General features: G+C 50.2%; 2 protein-coding genes across 2 annotated transcripts in view; both read right to left on the reverse strand.

The window, feature by feature from the left end:
* Nucleotides 1–7,046, reverse strand: part of lrp3 (low density lipoprotein receptor-related protein 3) — a gene marked incomplete at its 3' end in the record, with an annotated part of 8,216 nt that extends 1,170 nt beyond the window's left edge. Inside the window, 7 exon segments of the mRNA XM_079736406.1 lie at nt 704–708; nt 711–835; nt 1,251–1,747; nt 2,403–3,028; nt 3,557–3,762; nt 4,311–4,446; nt 6,934–7,046. Coding sequence (XP_079592532.1) covers nt 704–708; nt 711–835; nt 1,251–1,747; nt 2,403–3,028; nt 3,557–3,762; nt 4,311–4,446; nt 6,934–7,018 — 1,680 coding nt within the window. The 5' untranslated portion in view covers nt 7,019–7,046.
* A 1,178-nt stretch (nt 7,047–8,224) lies between these two features.
* On the reverse strand, nt 8,225–14,736 carry LOC307076139 (WD repeat-containing protein 88-like; the record flags this gene model as incomplete). Its single annotated transcript, XM_079737023.1, has 11 exons — nt 8,225–8,350; nt 8,820–8,903; nt 9,031–9,099; nt 9,332–9,414; nt 9,600–9,784; nt 10,197–10,326; nt 10,477–10,615; nt 10,692–10,755; nt 13,061–13,149; nt 13,407–13,517; nt 14,626–14,736. 11 exons carry the CDS (start codon nt 14,734–14,736, stop codon nt 8,225–8,227), a joined length of 1,191 nt encoding a protein of 396 aa, XP_079593149.1.
* Nucleotides 14,737–14,778: the final 42 nt, after the last annotated feature.

Here is a 14,778-nt window from a genome sequence, read left to right on the forward strand (position 1 = left end):
AAGTGGGTTTGATACCTGGGTTGGGTTATAAAGGGGGTTTGATACCTGGGTTAGTTTATAAAGGGGGTTCGATACCTGGTTTGGTTTACAAAGGGGGTTCGATACCTGGGTTGGTTTATAAAGTGGGTTTGATACCTGGGTTGGGTTATAAAGTGGGTTTGGTACCTGGGTTGGGTTATAAAGGGGGTTTGATACCAGTGTAGGGTTATAAAGGGGGTTTGATACCAGTGTAGGGTTATAAAGTGGGTTTGATACCTGGGTTGGGTTATAAAGGGGGTTTGATACCTGGGTTGGGTTATAAAGGGGGTTTGATACCTGGGTTGGGTTATAAAGTTGGTTGATACCTGGGTTGGGTTATAAAGGGGGTTTGATACCTGGGTTGGGTTATAAAGGGGGTTTGACACCTGGGTTGGGTTATAAAGGGGGTTTGATACCAGTGTAGGGTTATAAAGTGGGTTTGGTACCTGGGTTGGGTTATAAAGGGGGTTTGATACCTGGGTTGGGTTATAAAGGGGGTTTGATACCTGGGTTGGGTTATAAGGGGGTTTGACACCTGGGTTGGGTTATAAAGGGGGTTTGATACCAGTGTAGGGTTATAAAGTGGGTTTGGTACCTGGGTTGGGTTATAAAGGGGGTTTGATACCTGGGTTGGGTTATAAAGGGGGTTTGATACCTGGGTTGGATTATAAAGGGGGTTTGATACCTGGTTGGGTTATAAAGGGGAAATGCCTCCACTGGGGGGATGAGACCCTGAGCGATCAGCTGTCCGTAAGAGGGCGGGGCTTCTCTCTGGACAAACTCCGCCTCCAGACGGGTCATCTGGGTCTCAAAGGCTCTTGGGAGGCAGACAGGCAGACAGGGAGAAAGACAGACACCCAGTCAGCTAAAAAGACAGACGGACAGGCTAACAGAAAGACAGCTATCCAGAGCGTTAAACACAGAGAGAGACAGACAGAGAGACAATGAACAGAGAGATGGACAGAGAGACGCACAAACAGTGAAACAGACCAACAGGTGTGACACAGACACCTGGACCGACGGACAGCAAGACCGTCAGACAACAGAGTCATGTGTGTGCGTGCACGGTGCGTGCGTGCCTACGTGCATGCGTGCACGACTCGCGTGCATATTCCTCCACCTGCTGTCAGCCAGACAGATTATGCTACAGCGAGGGCAGTCAGACAGAACAGGTGTGTGTGTGTGCGTACACTCATTCCTTCGCGCGCATGTGCGCGCGTGTGTTCCCCCACCTGCTGTCGGAGCTGCGCAGGGAGTAGAGCTTGAAGGCGCACCCCAGGGCGATGACCAGCAGCAGGCTGCACACCAGGCTGCCGATGAGGGCGGCCGTGATCACCTTGCGCGGCACGGCGGCCTGGCAGCCCATCTCGTCGCTGGCGTCCAGGCAGTCCTGCTGCCCGTCGCAGCGCCACGTCTCGGGGATGCACAGGTTGCTCCGGCAGTGGAAGTTCCCCGGCTGGCACTCGTAGCAGTTGCTCTCGTCGTCGCCGCCGGGGCAGCTCTTGAGGTTGTTGCAGCGCTCGTGCGGCGGGTAGCAGGGGACGGAGGGGGCGTGGCCCGGGGCGGGGGCGGGGCCACAGGGGTAGTGGCCGGGCTGGGCGCAGCCGGGACAGCCCTCCTCGTCGCGGCCCGACGGACAGTTCCAGAAGCCGTCGCAGCGGCGGCTGGCGGCATAGCAGCCCTGGTCGCCGCCGCACGGCCGCTCCCCCGGGAAGCAGTAACCTTTGACCTGGGGGGCGGGGGGGGGGGGGAGGGAGGCGGTTAACATCACCACGTATCAACATCACTTCTTTCTAAAGAATCATTAAACATTCGCAACAACAACCTTTGATCGTACTCTTCCTCGTCAACAAACTCCGCGAGGCCGAAGAGGTAAAGACAGAGCCTCCTTGAAATGGCTACTAATCCACATTCTGGATTCCTACATGCTACATATTTTACACAGACACCAACTAAAGCCTGCAGGTCTACCGAGGGAAATAGCAGACACATTCCTGTGTATCACAGTCTGTATTACATGTTACTGATCCGTAAAGCCTGCGGGTGTATCAAGGGACATAGCATACACATTACTGTGTATCACAGTCTGTATTACATGTTACTGATCAGTAAAGCCTGTGTGTGTATCTAAGGACATAACATACACATTCCTGTGTATCACAGTCTGTATTACATGTTACTGATCAGTAAAGCCTGTGTGTGTATCTAAGGACATAACATACACATTCCTGTGTATCACAGTCTGTATTACATGCTAGTGATCATCAGTAAAGCCTGTGTGTGTATCTTAGGACATAGCATACACATTCCTGTGTATCACAGTCTGTATTACCTGCTAGTGATCAGTAAAGCCTGTGTGTGTCTCCGGGGGGGGGGTCTGGTACCTGGTAGGTGGCGTTGAAGCCCCTCCCGGGGCTGTGGGCCTGGGCGCGGTACAGCAGGCTCATCTGGCCGCGGCTGGACTCCAGCAGGGCGGCGCGGCGGTTGTTGTGGTGGGACAGCACCTGCAGCAGCTGCTCCGCCTGCTGCAGCAAGCCGTCGTACACGCTGAGCGAGTCCGCCGGCCCCAGCTGCAGCTCCAGCTGCAGCACGATGGGCTTGGGGTCCTGCGTGTCCAGGAACCACGCGCAGCGCAGCTCCGCCCGCCCCACCAGGCTGCGATTGGCCCGGAGGAAGAAGTCGGGCGAGGCGAAGGAGCCGTAGAAGTTGCGCAGGTGCTTGCCGCACGCCGTGTCGGGGCAGCCGCGCTCGTCCGAGCCGTCGGGGCAGTCGCGGGCGCCGTCGCAGCGCAGCTCCCCCGGCAGGCAGCGGGTGGACTGGCCGTGGACGCAGGGCAGCGTGCGGCGGGGGCACAGGCCCGGGGGGTCGGCGGCGGCGGGCGTGGGGCAGCCCACCTCGTCGCTGCCGTCGCCGCACTCGTCCTGGGCGTTGCAGCGCCACGCGCGCGGCAGGCACTTCCTGTTGCCGCACAGGAACTCGTCGGGCTGGCAGCGGGTCTGGCCCGGGCGTCCTGCAGGGGGAGAGAACCCGGTCAGAGACCCTCCCTGGAACAGGACCCGGTCAGAGACCCTCCCTGGAACAGGACCCGGTCAGAGACCCTCCCTGGAACAGGACCCGGTCAGAGACCCTCCCTGGAACAGAACCCGGTCAGAGACCCTCCCTGGAACAGAACCCGGTCAGAGACCCTCCCAGGGGTGTGAAACGCTGGACCCAAAACATTAAAAAAAACCACATCTTTAAACATATATAAAATTAGGTGAAAAAAATCAATAAATATCAAAAACAAAACATACATAATTATATATAATCATGGTTAATACTTTTTCTTCAAGTTCAAAACACACGCCATTTATTTCAGACTCTGTGAACCTGGAACTGTCACCTATAGATCCACACCTCACACTCCCAAGAGGGCTTCACTTTCATATGAGAGGAGAGGCTCTAGAACACAGCTGCATGATGGGAAACATCAAGGGCGAGAATAAAAACGTTCTTTTGCACGGGTGGATGGGAGGGGTGGCGGAGGCGGTCCACATACCCCTGGTGTAGGACAGCCTGAAGCCCTGGGCCTGCCCCGAACCGTTGGCCTGGGAGTGGAAGTAGAGCCCCAGGCGCCCCCTGCTGGAGATAAAGGGCGGGGGCAGGGATGAGCCACACACCCTGGACTCCGCTCTCCCGGCAGGGCTGAGGAGGAGCCAGTCCCCCCTACACCCCCCAGGGTCGTCCAGGTCCAAGCTACGGAAACTACAGGGGAGGAGGAGAGGAGAGGAGAGGAGGAGGAGAGAGAAGAGGAGAGGAGAGGAGAGGAGGGGAGGGGAGGGGAGAGGACAGGAGGGGAGGAGGAGAGGAGAGGAGAGGAGGGGAGGGGAGGGGAGAGGAGGAGGAGAGGAGGAGGAGGGGAGAGGAGGAGGAGGAGAGGAGGAGGGGAGAGGAGGAGGAGGAGGAGGAGGAGGAGGAGAGGAGAGGAGGGAACGATAAGAGAAGAAGAGAGGAGAGGAATGGAAAGAATAGGGGGAAAAAGGAGGAGATGAGCAGAGGAGAGAAGGAAGGAGAAGAGTGGAGGGAAGGATAGAGGAGAGAAGGAAGGAGAAGAGTGGAGGGAAGGATAGAGGAGGGAAGGGAGGAGAAGAGTAGAGGAAGGATAGAGGAGATGAGGGAGGAGACAAAACCATGCATGAGCTGCAACATGGGAACAGTATCATGCGTCTTCTATGCATACGGAATGCATACCCTGCATATATGCGTCTTATGTGTATAGTGTTATCACATTTCATTTTCCTTTAATTCTTTACCTGATAGTGATGACCTCCCCCTGGCCGGCCTGGATGCTCCAGGAGCAGTTCACCCCAGGGGGGTAGTTCAGGGGCCAGGACGGGCTGTAGATGACCCCTCTCCTCTCTGCGTGAACCTCCACCTCAACGCCACAGGCTGCGGGGGACCACATCCACATCAGAGATCTTAATGACCCAGTACAGGCGATTCTTATTACCGCAATAGCACGCGTGTGGTTACAGTTCGGATCAAATGATGTCAGACAACAGCCAACCTACAACCTACAACCAGCCTGTGTTCAAACTACAGCCAGCCTTGTTAGAACTACAACCTATCTTTTAGAACTACAACCAGCCTCTTTAGAACTACAACCCGTCTTTTAGATCTACAACCAGCCTCTTTAGAACTACAACCTGTCTTTTAGAACTACAACCTGTCTTTTAGAACTACAACCAGCCTCTTTAGAACTACAACCTGTCTTTTAGAACTACAACCAGCCTCTTTAGAACTAAAACCTGTCTTTTAGATCTACAACCAGCCTCTTTAGAACTACAACCTTTCTTTTAGAACTACAACCAGCCTCTTTAGAACTACAACCTTTCTTTTAGAACTACAGCCAGCCTCTTTAGAACTACAACCTGTCTTTTAGAACTACAACCAGCCTCTTTATAACTACAACCAGCCTCTTTAGAACTACAACCAGCCACTTTAGAACTACAACCAGCCACTTTAGAACTACAACCAGCCACTTTAGAACTACAACCTGTCTTTTAGAACTACAGCCACCCTCCCAGATCTACAACCAGCCTCCTGGACTCAAACCTCTCAGTTCAAAGCGAGGGAGCAGATGGGCTGACACTGAGTGTTTCTTCCTTCATGGTTTCTTACCCCCAACTGCCCATTGTGCTTGTGTGTATGAGTGTGCACAGGCGTGTGTGTCCATGTGTGTACGACGTGTGTGCTTGCGCGCTATTGGAAAAGAGCAGTAGTGCACGGTAAGCTGGTACCAGAGTAGGGTCAGAATCGGCGGTTCACCTGCCCAGCCAGTCCACGGACAGGCAGACCGACGCGGCGCTCAGCTGCTTCCACTTCACATTCACTCCAGTCTCTGTGCGTGACTCATCTGATGTCTCCATGACGATGACAGCAATGGTTGTCCCTGGTAACGAGGGGACCCCATCTGGACGGATTCCAGACCGGTGTGCTGTTCTGGTTTTATCCCCTCGACACTACATAACTCGCTATGAGGATCACTATCTCTACTGCCAGCTCTATAACCATCACTATCTATACTGCCAGCTCTATAACCATCACTATCTATACTGCCAGCTCTATAACCATCACTATCACTAGAGCCAGCTCTATAACCATCACTACCTCTACTACCAGCTCTATAACCATCACTAACTATATTGCCAGCTCTATAACCATCACTATCTCTACTACAAGCTCTATAACTATCACTATCACTAGAGCCAGCTCTATAACCATCACTATCTCTATACTGCCAGCTCTATAACCATCACTATCTCTACTGCCAGCTCTATAACATCTCTATCACTAGAGCCAGCTCTATAACCATCACTATCTCTACTGCAAGCTCTATAACCATCACTATCTATACTGCCAGCTCTATAACCATCACTATCTCTATACTGCCAGCTCTATAACCATCACTATCTATACTGCCAGCTCTATAACCATCACTACCTCTACTGCATATACATTTGTGTGTACATACATTTCTACATCAATTTCTATATTTAGCCTATCCAAAACAACGAAACAGTAGATCTGTGAGTTTGGCCAACACACACGCTAATGTGTGTGTAATAACTGTCATTTATGCGTGATGAGACATTTGGAAGGTCGATAGTTCGATTAAGGCAAATGCATAATAGGACGCTGTCGCTCCATTTATTAATGTATCTCCTCTGATCGATATCTTAGTGTTTAACAGAAACCGAGGGAAGGAGATGCAGAGAGAGAGGGGAGAGGGAGGGAGGGTGGTGATGTAATGCTGATAGCAGACCGACTGTAATCCAACCGTGGGGAATCGCTGCGGTCGGTATCCGATACGTGACAAAGCATCCCTGTTTACAAACACCAGCTCTCGTTTTTCCACCAAAAAAATCGATAGGTGTCAGTGGATATGATCAGAGGGAAACACATTCTGTCACAGTAAACCAACAACAAAGAGCAGCACGATTGAGGGGGGGGGGGGGGAGAGAGAGAGACACGCTACTTCCTCCACAATCACAACACCAACTCCATCTGATCTTCTCACTTTGTGGGACTGGGGCCGTCTCCAGTGTTCCAGTGAAAAGTGCGACCGTGTGCTGGGTGTAATTAAAGGTTCAACGCTTAGGAGGTAGAGAGGGTTGGCAGGTAAACGGAAGGTTGCCAGGACGATCCCCGGCTCCTCCTAGGTGAGTGTCGAGGTGTCCCTGAGCGAGATGCCTCACCCTGACTGCTCCCGACGAGCTGGCTGTCGCCTTGCGTGGCTGACACCGCCGTCGGTGTGTGAATGTGGGCATGAATGGGTGACTTATAGTCAATATTGCAAAGCGCTTTGAGTGGCCGCTGGTTAGAAAAGCGCTGTATAAATGCAGTCCATTTACCATTGACCATTTAAACACTCACCGGCCGCCAGTTGAGCAGAGCGGGCGAGCAGCCACTGGAGCAGCAGCAGGAGCTCCGTGGCTCCAAGCCGCCTCATCACTCCCATGGTCCGGCCACTGGATCGCTCATCATAACCACAATGGCCCCGGACATCTGCAACGGCCCGGCGGATCGCTCAGCCCGCCCAGAGGCACGGCGATTCGGCCCCAGACAGCAACACACCGCGGGTTCTCAGACACGAGTGCGAAGGCATTTGCTCCAGACGTCGGTTTTTCTCTCAATAAGACAAAGTCTCACGGTCCCCATTTTCAGACGCACCGCTCCCCACTTTCTCCAGCGGGTCGTCCGCGGTCCTTCCCCTGGAACGTCCGCGGCTCAGACTTCGGATGTCACCGACGCAGACGTCAGCGGGACGTTTGGGTTGCAAAGTGGAGGGATAACGCCGAACAATCTGCGGGGTTTGGAGCCTGCATCTGTGAGCGGACGAGCAGAGCTCCTGTTCATGTTTTCTTTCTTCCCTCAGCTCCCCGGTTGCCATACGGACTCTGGCGTCACTGCGCCCCCCCGCGGCCGGCAGGGGCCACTGCTCAGGCGCGGCGGCTTAAACCAGGGGTTTCCAACCTTTTTTGTTCCAAGGACCGGCATATTCATAAAATTATTTGGAAGACCGGTAGTCAATTATAATGACTTAATTTTAAGATGCTTGATTTTTAAACAAAGGATGGGGCTGTTAATTGATTTCCAGGTCAACGGAACGGCCGGGGTTGGGACGACCTGAAGCGAGCTGGCCTATGTAACTAAACTAACGTAACACAAAACAATGGTACAAAGACGCACTTTATTACCAAACATTCACTGACAGACACGTTACTTAAGAGATATATGACATGTTCTTCATGGGTAAAGCACTGGCGGTTTCCACAAAAGGCCCCGCTGGGATTCGAACCCAGGATCTCCTGTTTACTAGACAGGCGCTTTAACCATCTAAGCCACGGCGCCGTCGAGGACGTCAACGGAATCGGGCTGTATCATTCTACGCATGGAATTACTGGATCAATAAATAAGTAAAACTACGTTTAAAGGTACATTTAATACCACACGCAATCACACAGGATTGATAAAGTAAAATCTCATTTAAAAAGTAAACGGTTTATCAAACCAATCTTTTTTTTTTTGCGGAATTGGTTCATAAGGTTGGTTCGTCGAGCCGTAGTGATAAAGGGCCGAAGGCTACGAACGAGAGGCTGAGGACGATAGACTGAGGACGATAGACGGAGGAAGGGAGACTAACGACGGAGGCTGAGGACGGTAGTCAGATGGAGGGAGGCTGAGGACGGTATCTGCCGCCAGTCTTCATCCGGCAGAAGACACAGTTGGTCGGCAGTTGGTCCGAGGCCTCCGAGCGGGACACACAGAAGGAACCGCCGCACTGCCCGCACTGAGGTACAGACAACAGCACCCGGTCACGACCAGCTTGCAGCGCTTGCTTAAACCTGTAGGTACTGTAACCTCCATACAAACTTCATCCATTATGAATATATAGCTTCATAAAGCAACAGTAAACAGGTCCCAGGACAGCTGTAGGCCTTCTAGGGTAGAGGTTTCAAGATGATCAAGATGATAAAAACCTTTTTTTTAACTCAAAATAAACGGGTTTAAAAATAGTATTGAAAACGAGTTGAGTTTATTTTGATGATTAAGTTTTAAAAATGTTTAAAAAATGTTCACGATCATTTTTCAATATTTTTTAAATCTGAAAGGGGGAATACTTCATCGATGAACATTCAACATTCCTGTCATCAATTGTGCTTACATCACTTATTTAGACATTTGTGCGTGCATCGTGCGTGTGAAAGAAAGTACAAAGCGTGTATGTGTGTGTAGAATACAGTGTTTGTGTGAAGGACCTTAAGCAGCTGATTTTCCGTCTTCTCCACCACCTCTGGGATCACGTCACAGGCGTCCACGGACCACAGCCTGCACGTTCCGTCCTGGATGAGAGACAGAGTGTGCGTGAGGGACATACAATTTTTACAAGAATGCGAGAGAGAGCGATTGAGAGAGAGGTCGACGTAATCGTAATAGCACATCGACCGAAATGAAAGAGACGGTTGCTACCCTGGAACAAGACGCCACCAATTTCTTGTCCATGCTGATTGAAACGTCCGTCACCCAATCACTGTGGCCCTGGGGTCAACAAAAATATAAACAATAAAGATTTACATAAATAAATAATAAAGGAAGATCTTGGACCATAAACTATGACCCTTTACTCTTTAGCCTTTCACCAACATACCCCTTAATCACTGAGACACCCAGCCGCTGGACATGAGGAAAAAAAAGCCACTCTTTGATCCCATAATTCTAGTCGGCTTTGCTTTTCGTAATATTTCATTTCCACCCCGTAATGTTGCTCTACCTTTAGGCTGAGTGTGTGGCACTGAGAGGCCATGTCCCAGAGAGCCACGGTCCTGTCGTAGGAGCAGGACACCAGGAGCTGAGCTGGGAGACAGGGGGGGGGAACCGGGGGAGATGACACACCGGGTGACAACACCGCCTCATTAACAGCGGGCCGACGGGGAAAGTCACACTGCCACTTGCAATAAGTATTTTTTGTCTCTCCTGTCTTCAGCACCATTGAGACACATTATCATGGAGCCTTTAAGCAGAAATCTAGCAGACCTCACCGTCGGCAGAGAAGACACAAGAGCTGACGGAGCCCACGTGCACCCCTCCCAGCCTGAGCCCCCCACGGGAGCGGAAGGCCCCGGTCTCCAGGTCCCACAGCTGGAGGCTGCGGTCCCACGACGCCGTGCACAGGAAGCGCCCGCTGCCGGTGAAGCAGCAACTGGAGATGGTGTTGCTATGGTTACTGCGGGATGGGAACACAGGAGAGACTAAAGAGCAGCCGTACGTTGACTGTCCGGTTAGCCTGTAGTTTACTACGCCCAGGGTCACCGGTATCGTCGCTACACTAACATCGAGTTCTCTTCGCCACTTGTGTTGCGTTTAGACAATCATGTTTCACTTCACATCACATACGGTGAGTCGCTCTCAAATGTTTACATTTTATTTTTAGCGTTTCCCATTTCTACCGCTCATATTGTGCATAGAACAGAGACCTTTTTTTCTGTACATTCGGACCTCATCTAACTTTTGTTTTTGTCTGTCCTGTTCTTTCCGAAAGCCTCATCTCCTTTCCGGGATGAATACATGATACTGCTGTACATTAATAAAGTACAGCGCCTCAAGGCCTGCGGGTGTGCGTCTTTTTCCGAGCCCACCTGTTGATGGACATGGTGGTCCGCCGGGCCAGCAGGTCCCACAGCTTGATGGTGCGGTCCACCGACACCGTGGCCACGTGCTGCCCCTGGGGGTCGAACCTGCAGCGCGTCATGGTGGAACTGTGGTGCTCTGGGTGGGGGGGGGCGGGGGGAACCAAGTGCTCCTTAACACGTCGAGTTTCATATTAAGCTGGCGACAGGGCAGCCGATAACACATGAGTTGTATTGTACACATTGTAAATTGTTTTTCCATGCAACTTAAACTCTGATAGAGACCTACCTTTAACCTTGTGCAGACACTCGCCGTTGGTTGCCATGGAGATGTCCATCTCGTTGTCCATGTCAGAGACGCAGACGATGAGCTTCCCGTCAGAGGACACGCTACAGGAGGTCAACAAGCCAGCATGCCTCGATGTCCACTGTTACAGAGAAGCAATGAGCCATGGACACTAGAGATGGACTGAGAAAAATTAAAAGGGTGAACTATGGGTGTACCAGAGCCTTCGCCGTTTCCAGGTCCCAGCAGACCATCGTCTGATCCCAGGAAACCGTCACCATGCTGGCGAGAAGGAGTAGTTCAGTCTTAAGTCCCTTTCATATTGTATAGTCGAGCCCGTTTGGGGTCCGGTGTATTTACATCGTGGTCGGTCAAGTCCTAGTCACTAATGTAGATGACCCATCTAGTCACCTTTAGGTCAGTACATCTGAATATTTGCGGAATTACAATAAAAGCAAACAAAACTGACAAATTTAGTTCTAATTGTCATTAGTCCAACTGAAGCCAGCCCAGGGAGATTAAACTTCCAGGCAACATACCATGTTGTGCTCAAGGGTGATGAGGTTAAAGGGTGGAGCAAATTGGTGTGTGGATGACAACAGTAAAACCCACTAGACAAATCAAAGTTGTATTTTTTTAATGAACAACCGTTTCCACCCGACCCTCCAGAAAGACTGCATCCAAGGAGGAACACAGCTAATAATAATAATAAGGCATTTCTTTCCCCATGCCCTGCCCAGCGTCGCTGGGGAAGGTCTGCATTGGCTGCTCCGCAACAGGGCTGTCGGGGTACTCGTATCGGAGGTAATGGTTTTCAATGAAGTCATCGCTGCCTTGCTCAAAACTACTTCTGCCTTGAGCATAGGTTCCGGGGGGGTACTGGCCTGTGACAAACATCCAGTCGTACGGATAGAAGTTGCCGTAAGGGCTGCTGGGCATAGAGGCTTCTTTTGCAGGTGGGCTGTTGAGGACTTCAGCGTTTACAGCAAAATATGGTGGAGGAGGAGGGTTGCCCCGTTCCTTGGTCTCAGAAATGAAGCGTCCATCCTCTACTGTGCTCTCGATTTGGAGCAGCTCTCCTGGGATGTACTGCGGACCGGGCATGGCATTGCTGGGGGCAGAACCTGATGCGGCCCCACCCTTACCCGAGTTTGAGTGACCAGAGTAGACGCTAGGAGGGATAACCCAAGCGATGGCTGAAAGCAAACAAAGTAAAATTTCTGTACCATTCGAACACCCTATACACTGACGGAATAAAGATGTTTGTGCCAATGAATACGGATAAAAATAACTAGCAATAATGGACGAGGATCCATCAAGTTACCTTGAGACGAGTCGGTTAAGGAGGGATGGCTGTTGCTTCTTCCAGAGGGAAGGGCAGCAGCAGAGCCAATGCCGTAGTCGCCAGGGGCTTCCTGCTCTTCAGGCTGGTAGAAGGCTGGATCTTGTGAATAAGAACCACCTCCTGTGGATCCACCTTTATCCATGAAGGTCGGACCTTGAGATGAACGACCTGCTGTGTATCCAGCATTATTCATGAAGTATGGACCTTAAAAAAAAAAAAAAAAAAATTTAAGTATGAATTTAAAACATCACTCAACTTAATCAAAGCCTCCATTTTAGAATACACACCCATCTTAACAGGCCTACAGTGGACATCCAAAAGCAAAACTGCTTGGAGGAAGACCCTTATACAGGAAAGAAGTTTAAAACAAGAATTGCATTAAAAATCTGGTTCAATCACAACAATCAAATAACTCAAAAAGAAAACATAAACAACCATAAAATGCATTACTTACCATGAAAAGAGTGCTACTGCTGCCATTCTGTCAAATAGACACTACCACATGAAGACAAATCGTTTGGGATTTTAAATGCTGCCCGACACCAGCTGACCAATCAGAACGTAATGAGTTGATGATTCCCACCTGACTAGAGGTTGGGGCGCAAGCCATGACACAAATGAAACATAACAAGTAGAAACACCTAGTAGGTCTTTACGTCCTGGCACTTCATTATACACACTTATTGTATGTCGTACGTCCTGTCACTTAATGTATGCACTAATTGTATGTTTTACGTCCTGGTAGTCCAAAAAAAACAAGAAGTACTTAGTTGTGTAGCATCTTAACCTAGCTATCTTTGTTGAATACCTTTAATTGGTCAAGAAACGATTGTAAGTGCTTGTTAGGTTAGGTTTAGTCAAACTTGCTATGTTTGGTAAGGTTTGGTAATTCTTGGTAGGTTAGGTTAGGTAATTCTTGGTATGTTTGGTAAGGTTTGGTTATTCTTGGTAGTTTAGGTTTGGCAATTTTTGGTAGGTTAGGATTGTTAATTATGTATTGTTAGTTTATCGTGAATATTATATATAAAGTGATGGCTGATATTAACCAAACCATTTTGGTGATCATAAGTGACCAGAACCCCCATCCAACGCGTTTTTTATTTTGACCACCTGGAAGTCTTGGGTTTGAGTCTGGTTACATTCTACCTGTTTCATTCCTCTCACTGGTCCATTGAGATTCTTTGTGGTTCAGTAAAGTGCTATGTGGCCTAGTCTGGTTTCGTCGGTTGTGGATCTGCTCACCGGTTGGTTCCTGGGACCAGGGCACATTCACTGATGCCAGCAGAATGAGATCCTCCGTAGCACTGCAAGGCCACCAGCCGATCTGTGTCCTGAATAAAGTACATGTACTCAAGCTTACTTGTCGATATGCTGACATTCTATAGATTTCAATGCTATTATAATGGTTTCTACTTCAAACCCAGTCATCAGTAACTCATCCAGGTAATCGTTTGTTTTCATGGCATTGTTAGTCATACTGGTTGGTTGAATTGGGTTGACTCGAAGCTATTTAGAGAGATGCCATCTCTCGAAATAGCTCTGGGTTGACTAATAACTGCAGCTATTAGTGACATCACTTCCTGTTCACCCATAGGATGGCTGTGTTGTCATGGGAGCTGGTCAGCAGACGGCTGTCGTCGAAGCACAGGTGACAGCTGGTCACAGCCTCACCATGTCCACGCAGCACCTTAAAGGGAACCTAGAACCCAAACACACAGAACCAACACACCTTACAGGGAACCTAGAACCCAAACACACAGAATCAACACACCTTACAGGGAAACAAAGAACCAACCAACACACTTAACAGGGAACCTAGAACCCAAACACACAGAACCAACACACCTTACAGGGAACCTAGAACCCAAACACACAGAATCAACACACATTACAGGGAACCTAGAATCTGAACACACAGAACCAACACACCATACAGGGAACCTAGAACCCAAACACAGAACCAACACACCTACAGGGAACCTAGAACCCAAACAAAGAACCAACCAACACACCTAACAGGGAACCTAGAACCAAATCACGCAGAACCAACATAGCTTACGGGGAACGTAGCAGCCAAACACACAGAACCAACACACCTTACAGGAAACCTAGAACCCAATCTCAGAACAAACACACCTAACAGGGAACCTAGAACCCAAACACCCTACAGGGAACCTAGAACCCAAACACAGAGAACCAACACACCCTACAGGGAACCTAGAACCCAAACACAGAGAACCAACACAGCTTACAGGGAACCTAGAACCCAAACACACAGAACCAACACACCCTACAGGGAACCTAGAACCCAAACACAGAACCAACACAGCTTACAGGGAACATAGCAGCCAAACACAGAGAACCAACACAGCTTACAGGGAACCTAGAACCCAAACACAGAGAAGCCACACACCAACCATTTACAGGAAGCCTGTAGAGCCCAACCACACAAAACCAACACCTTACAGGTAACAAGTAGAACCCTCAACATCAATAACCTTATTTCCCAATCAACAGATGGATGACGGTGTGAGTTTGGGGGGGGGGGGTCTTGGGAGTTTCGCAACGACAGAGTTCGGTTGCTAGGCGACGTGTAATGCGGTCGTCGGCGGTGTTGACAGCTGACACTTTTACATCTAATCATTTCACTATGACGGTTCCCGGTGCCACATAAAATACTCATTAAATAAATGAAGATCATAAAACACAAAAAACTGACTGACGTGACCAAACGTGACGTCTTGAACACACTGAAACCGTCGATGTGCGATCTGCAGTTCGCGGGCTGAACCGGGAGTGCCCTCTACCTTGGAGCTGGGCTGGCGGACCTCCGTCTCCTCCTCCCTTCGCCCCGGGTGGTCCTGCCCGCCCCCTGCAGGCTCGTCCAGCGCTAGGGGGTCGCTGTCCCTAAGGGCCATGCTTATACGTATCGGTGACTTCAGCAGTCAAGAGCTTACCCT

This window comes from Pollachius pollachius (genome assembly GCF_949987615.1).
Source record: "Pollachius pollachius genome assembly, chromosome: 5".
NCBI classification, from domain to species: Eukaryota; Metazoa; Chordata; class Actinopteri; order Gadiformes; family Gadidae; genus Pollachius; species Pollachius pollachius.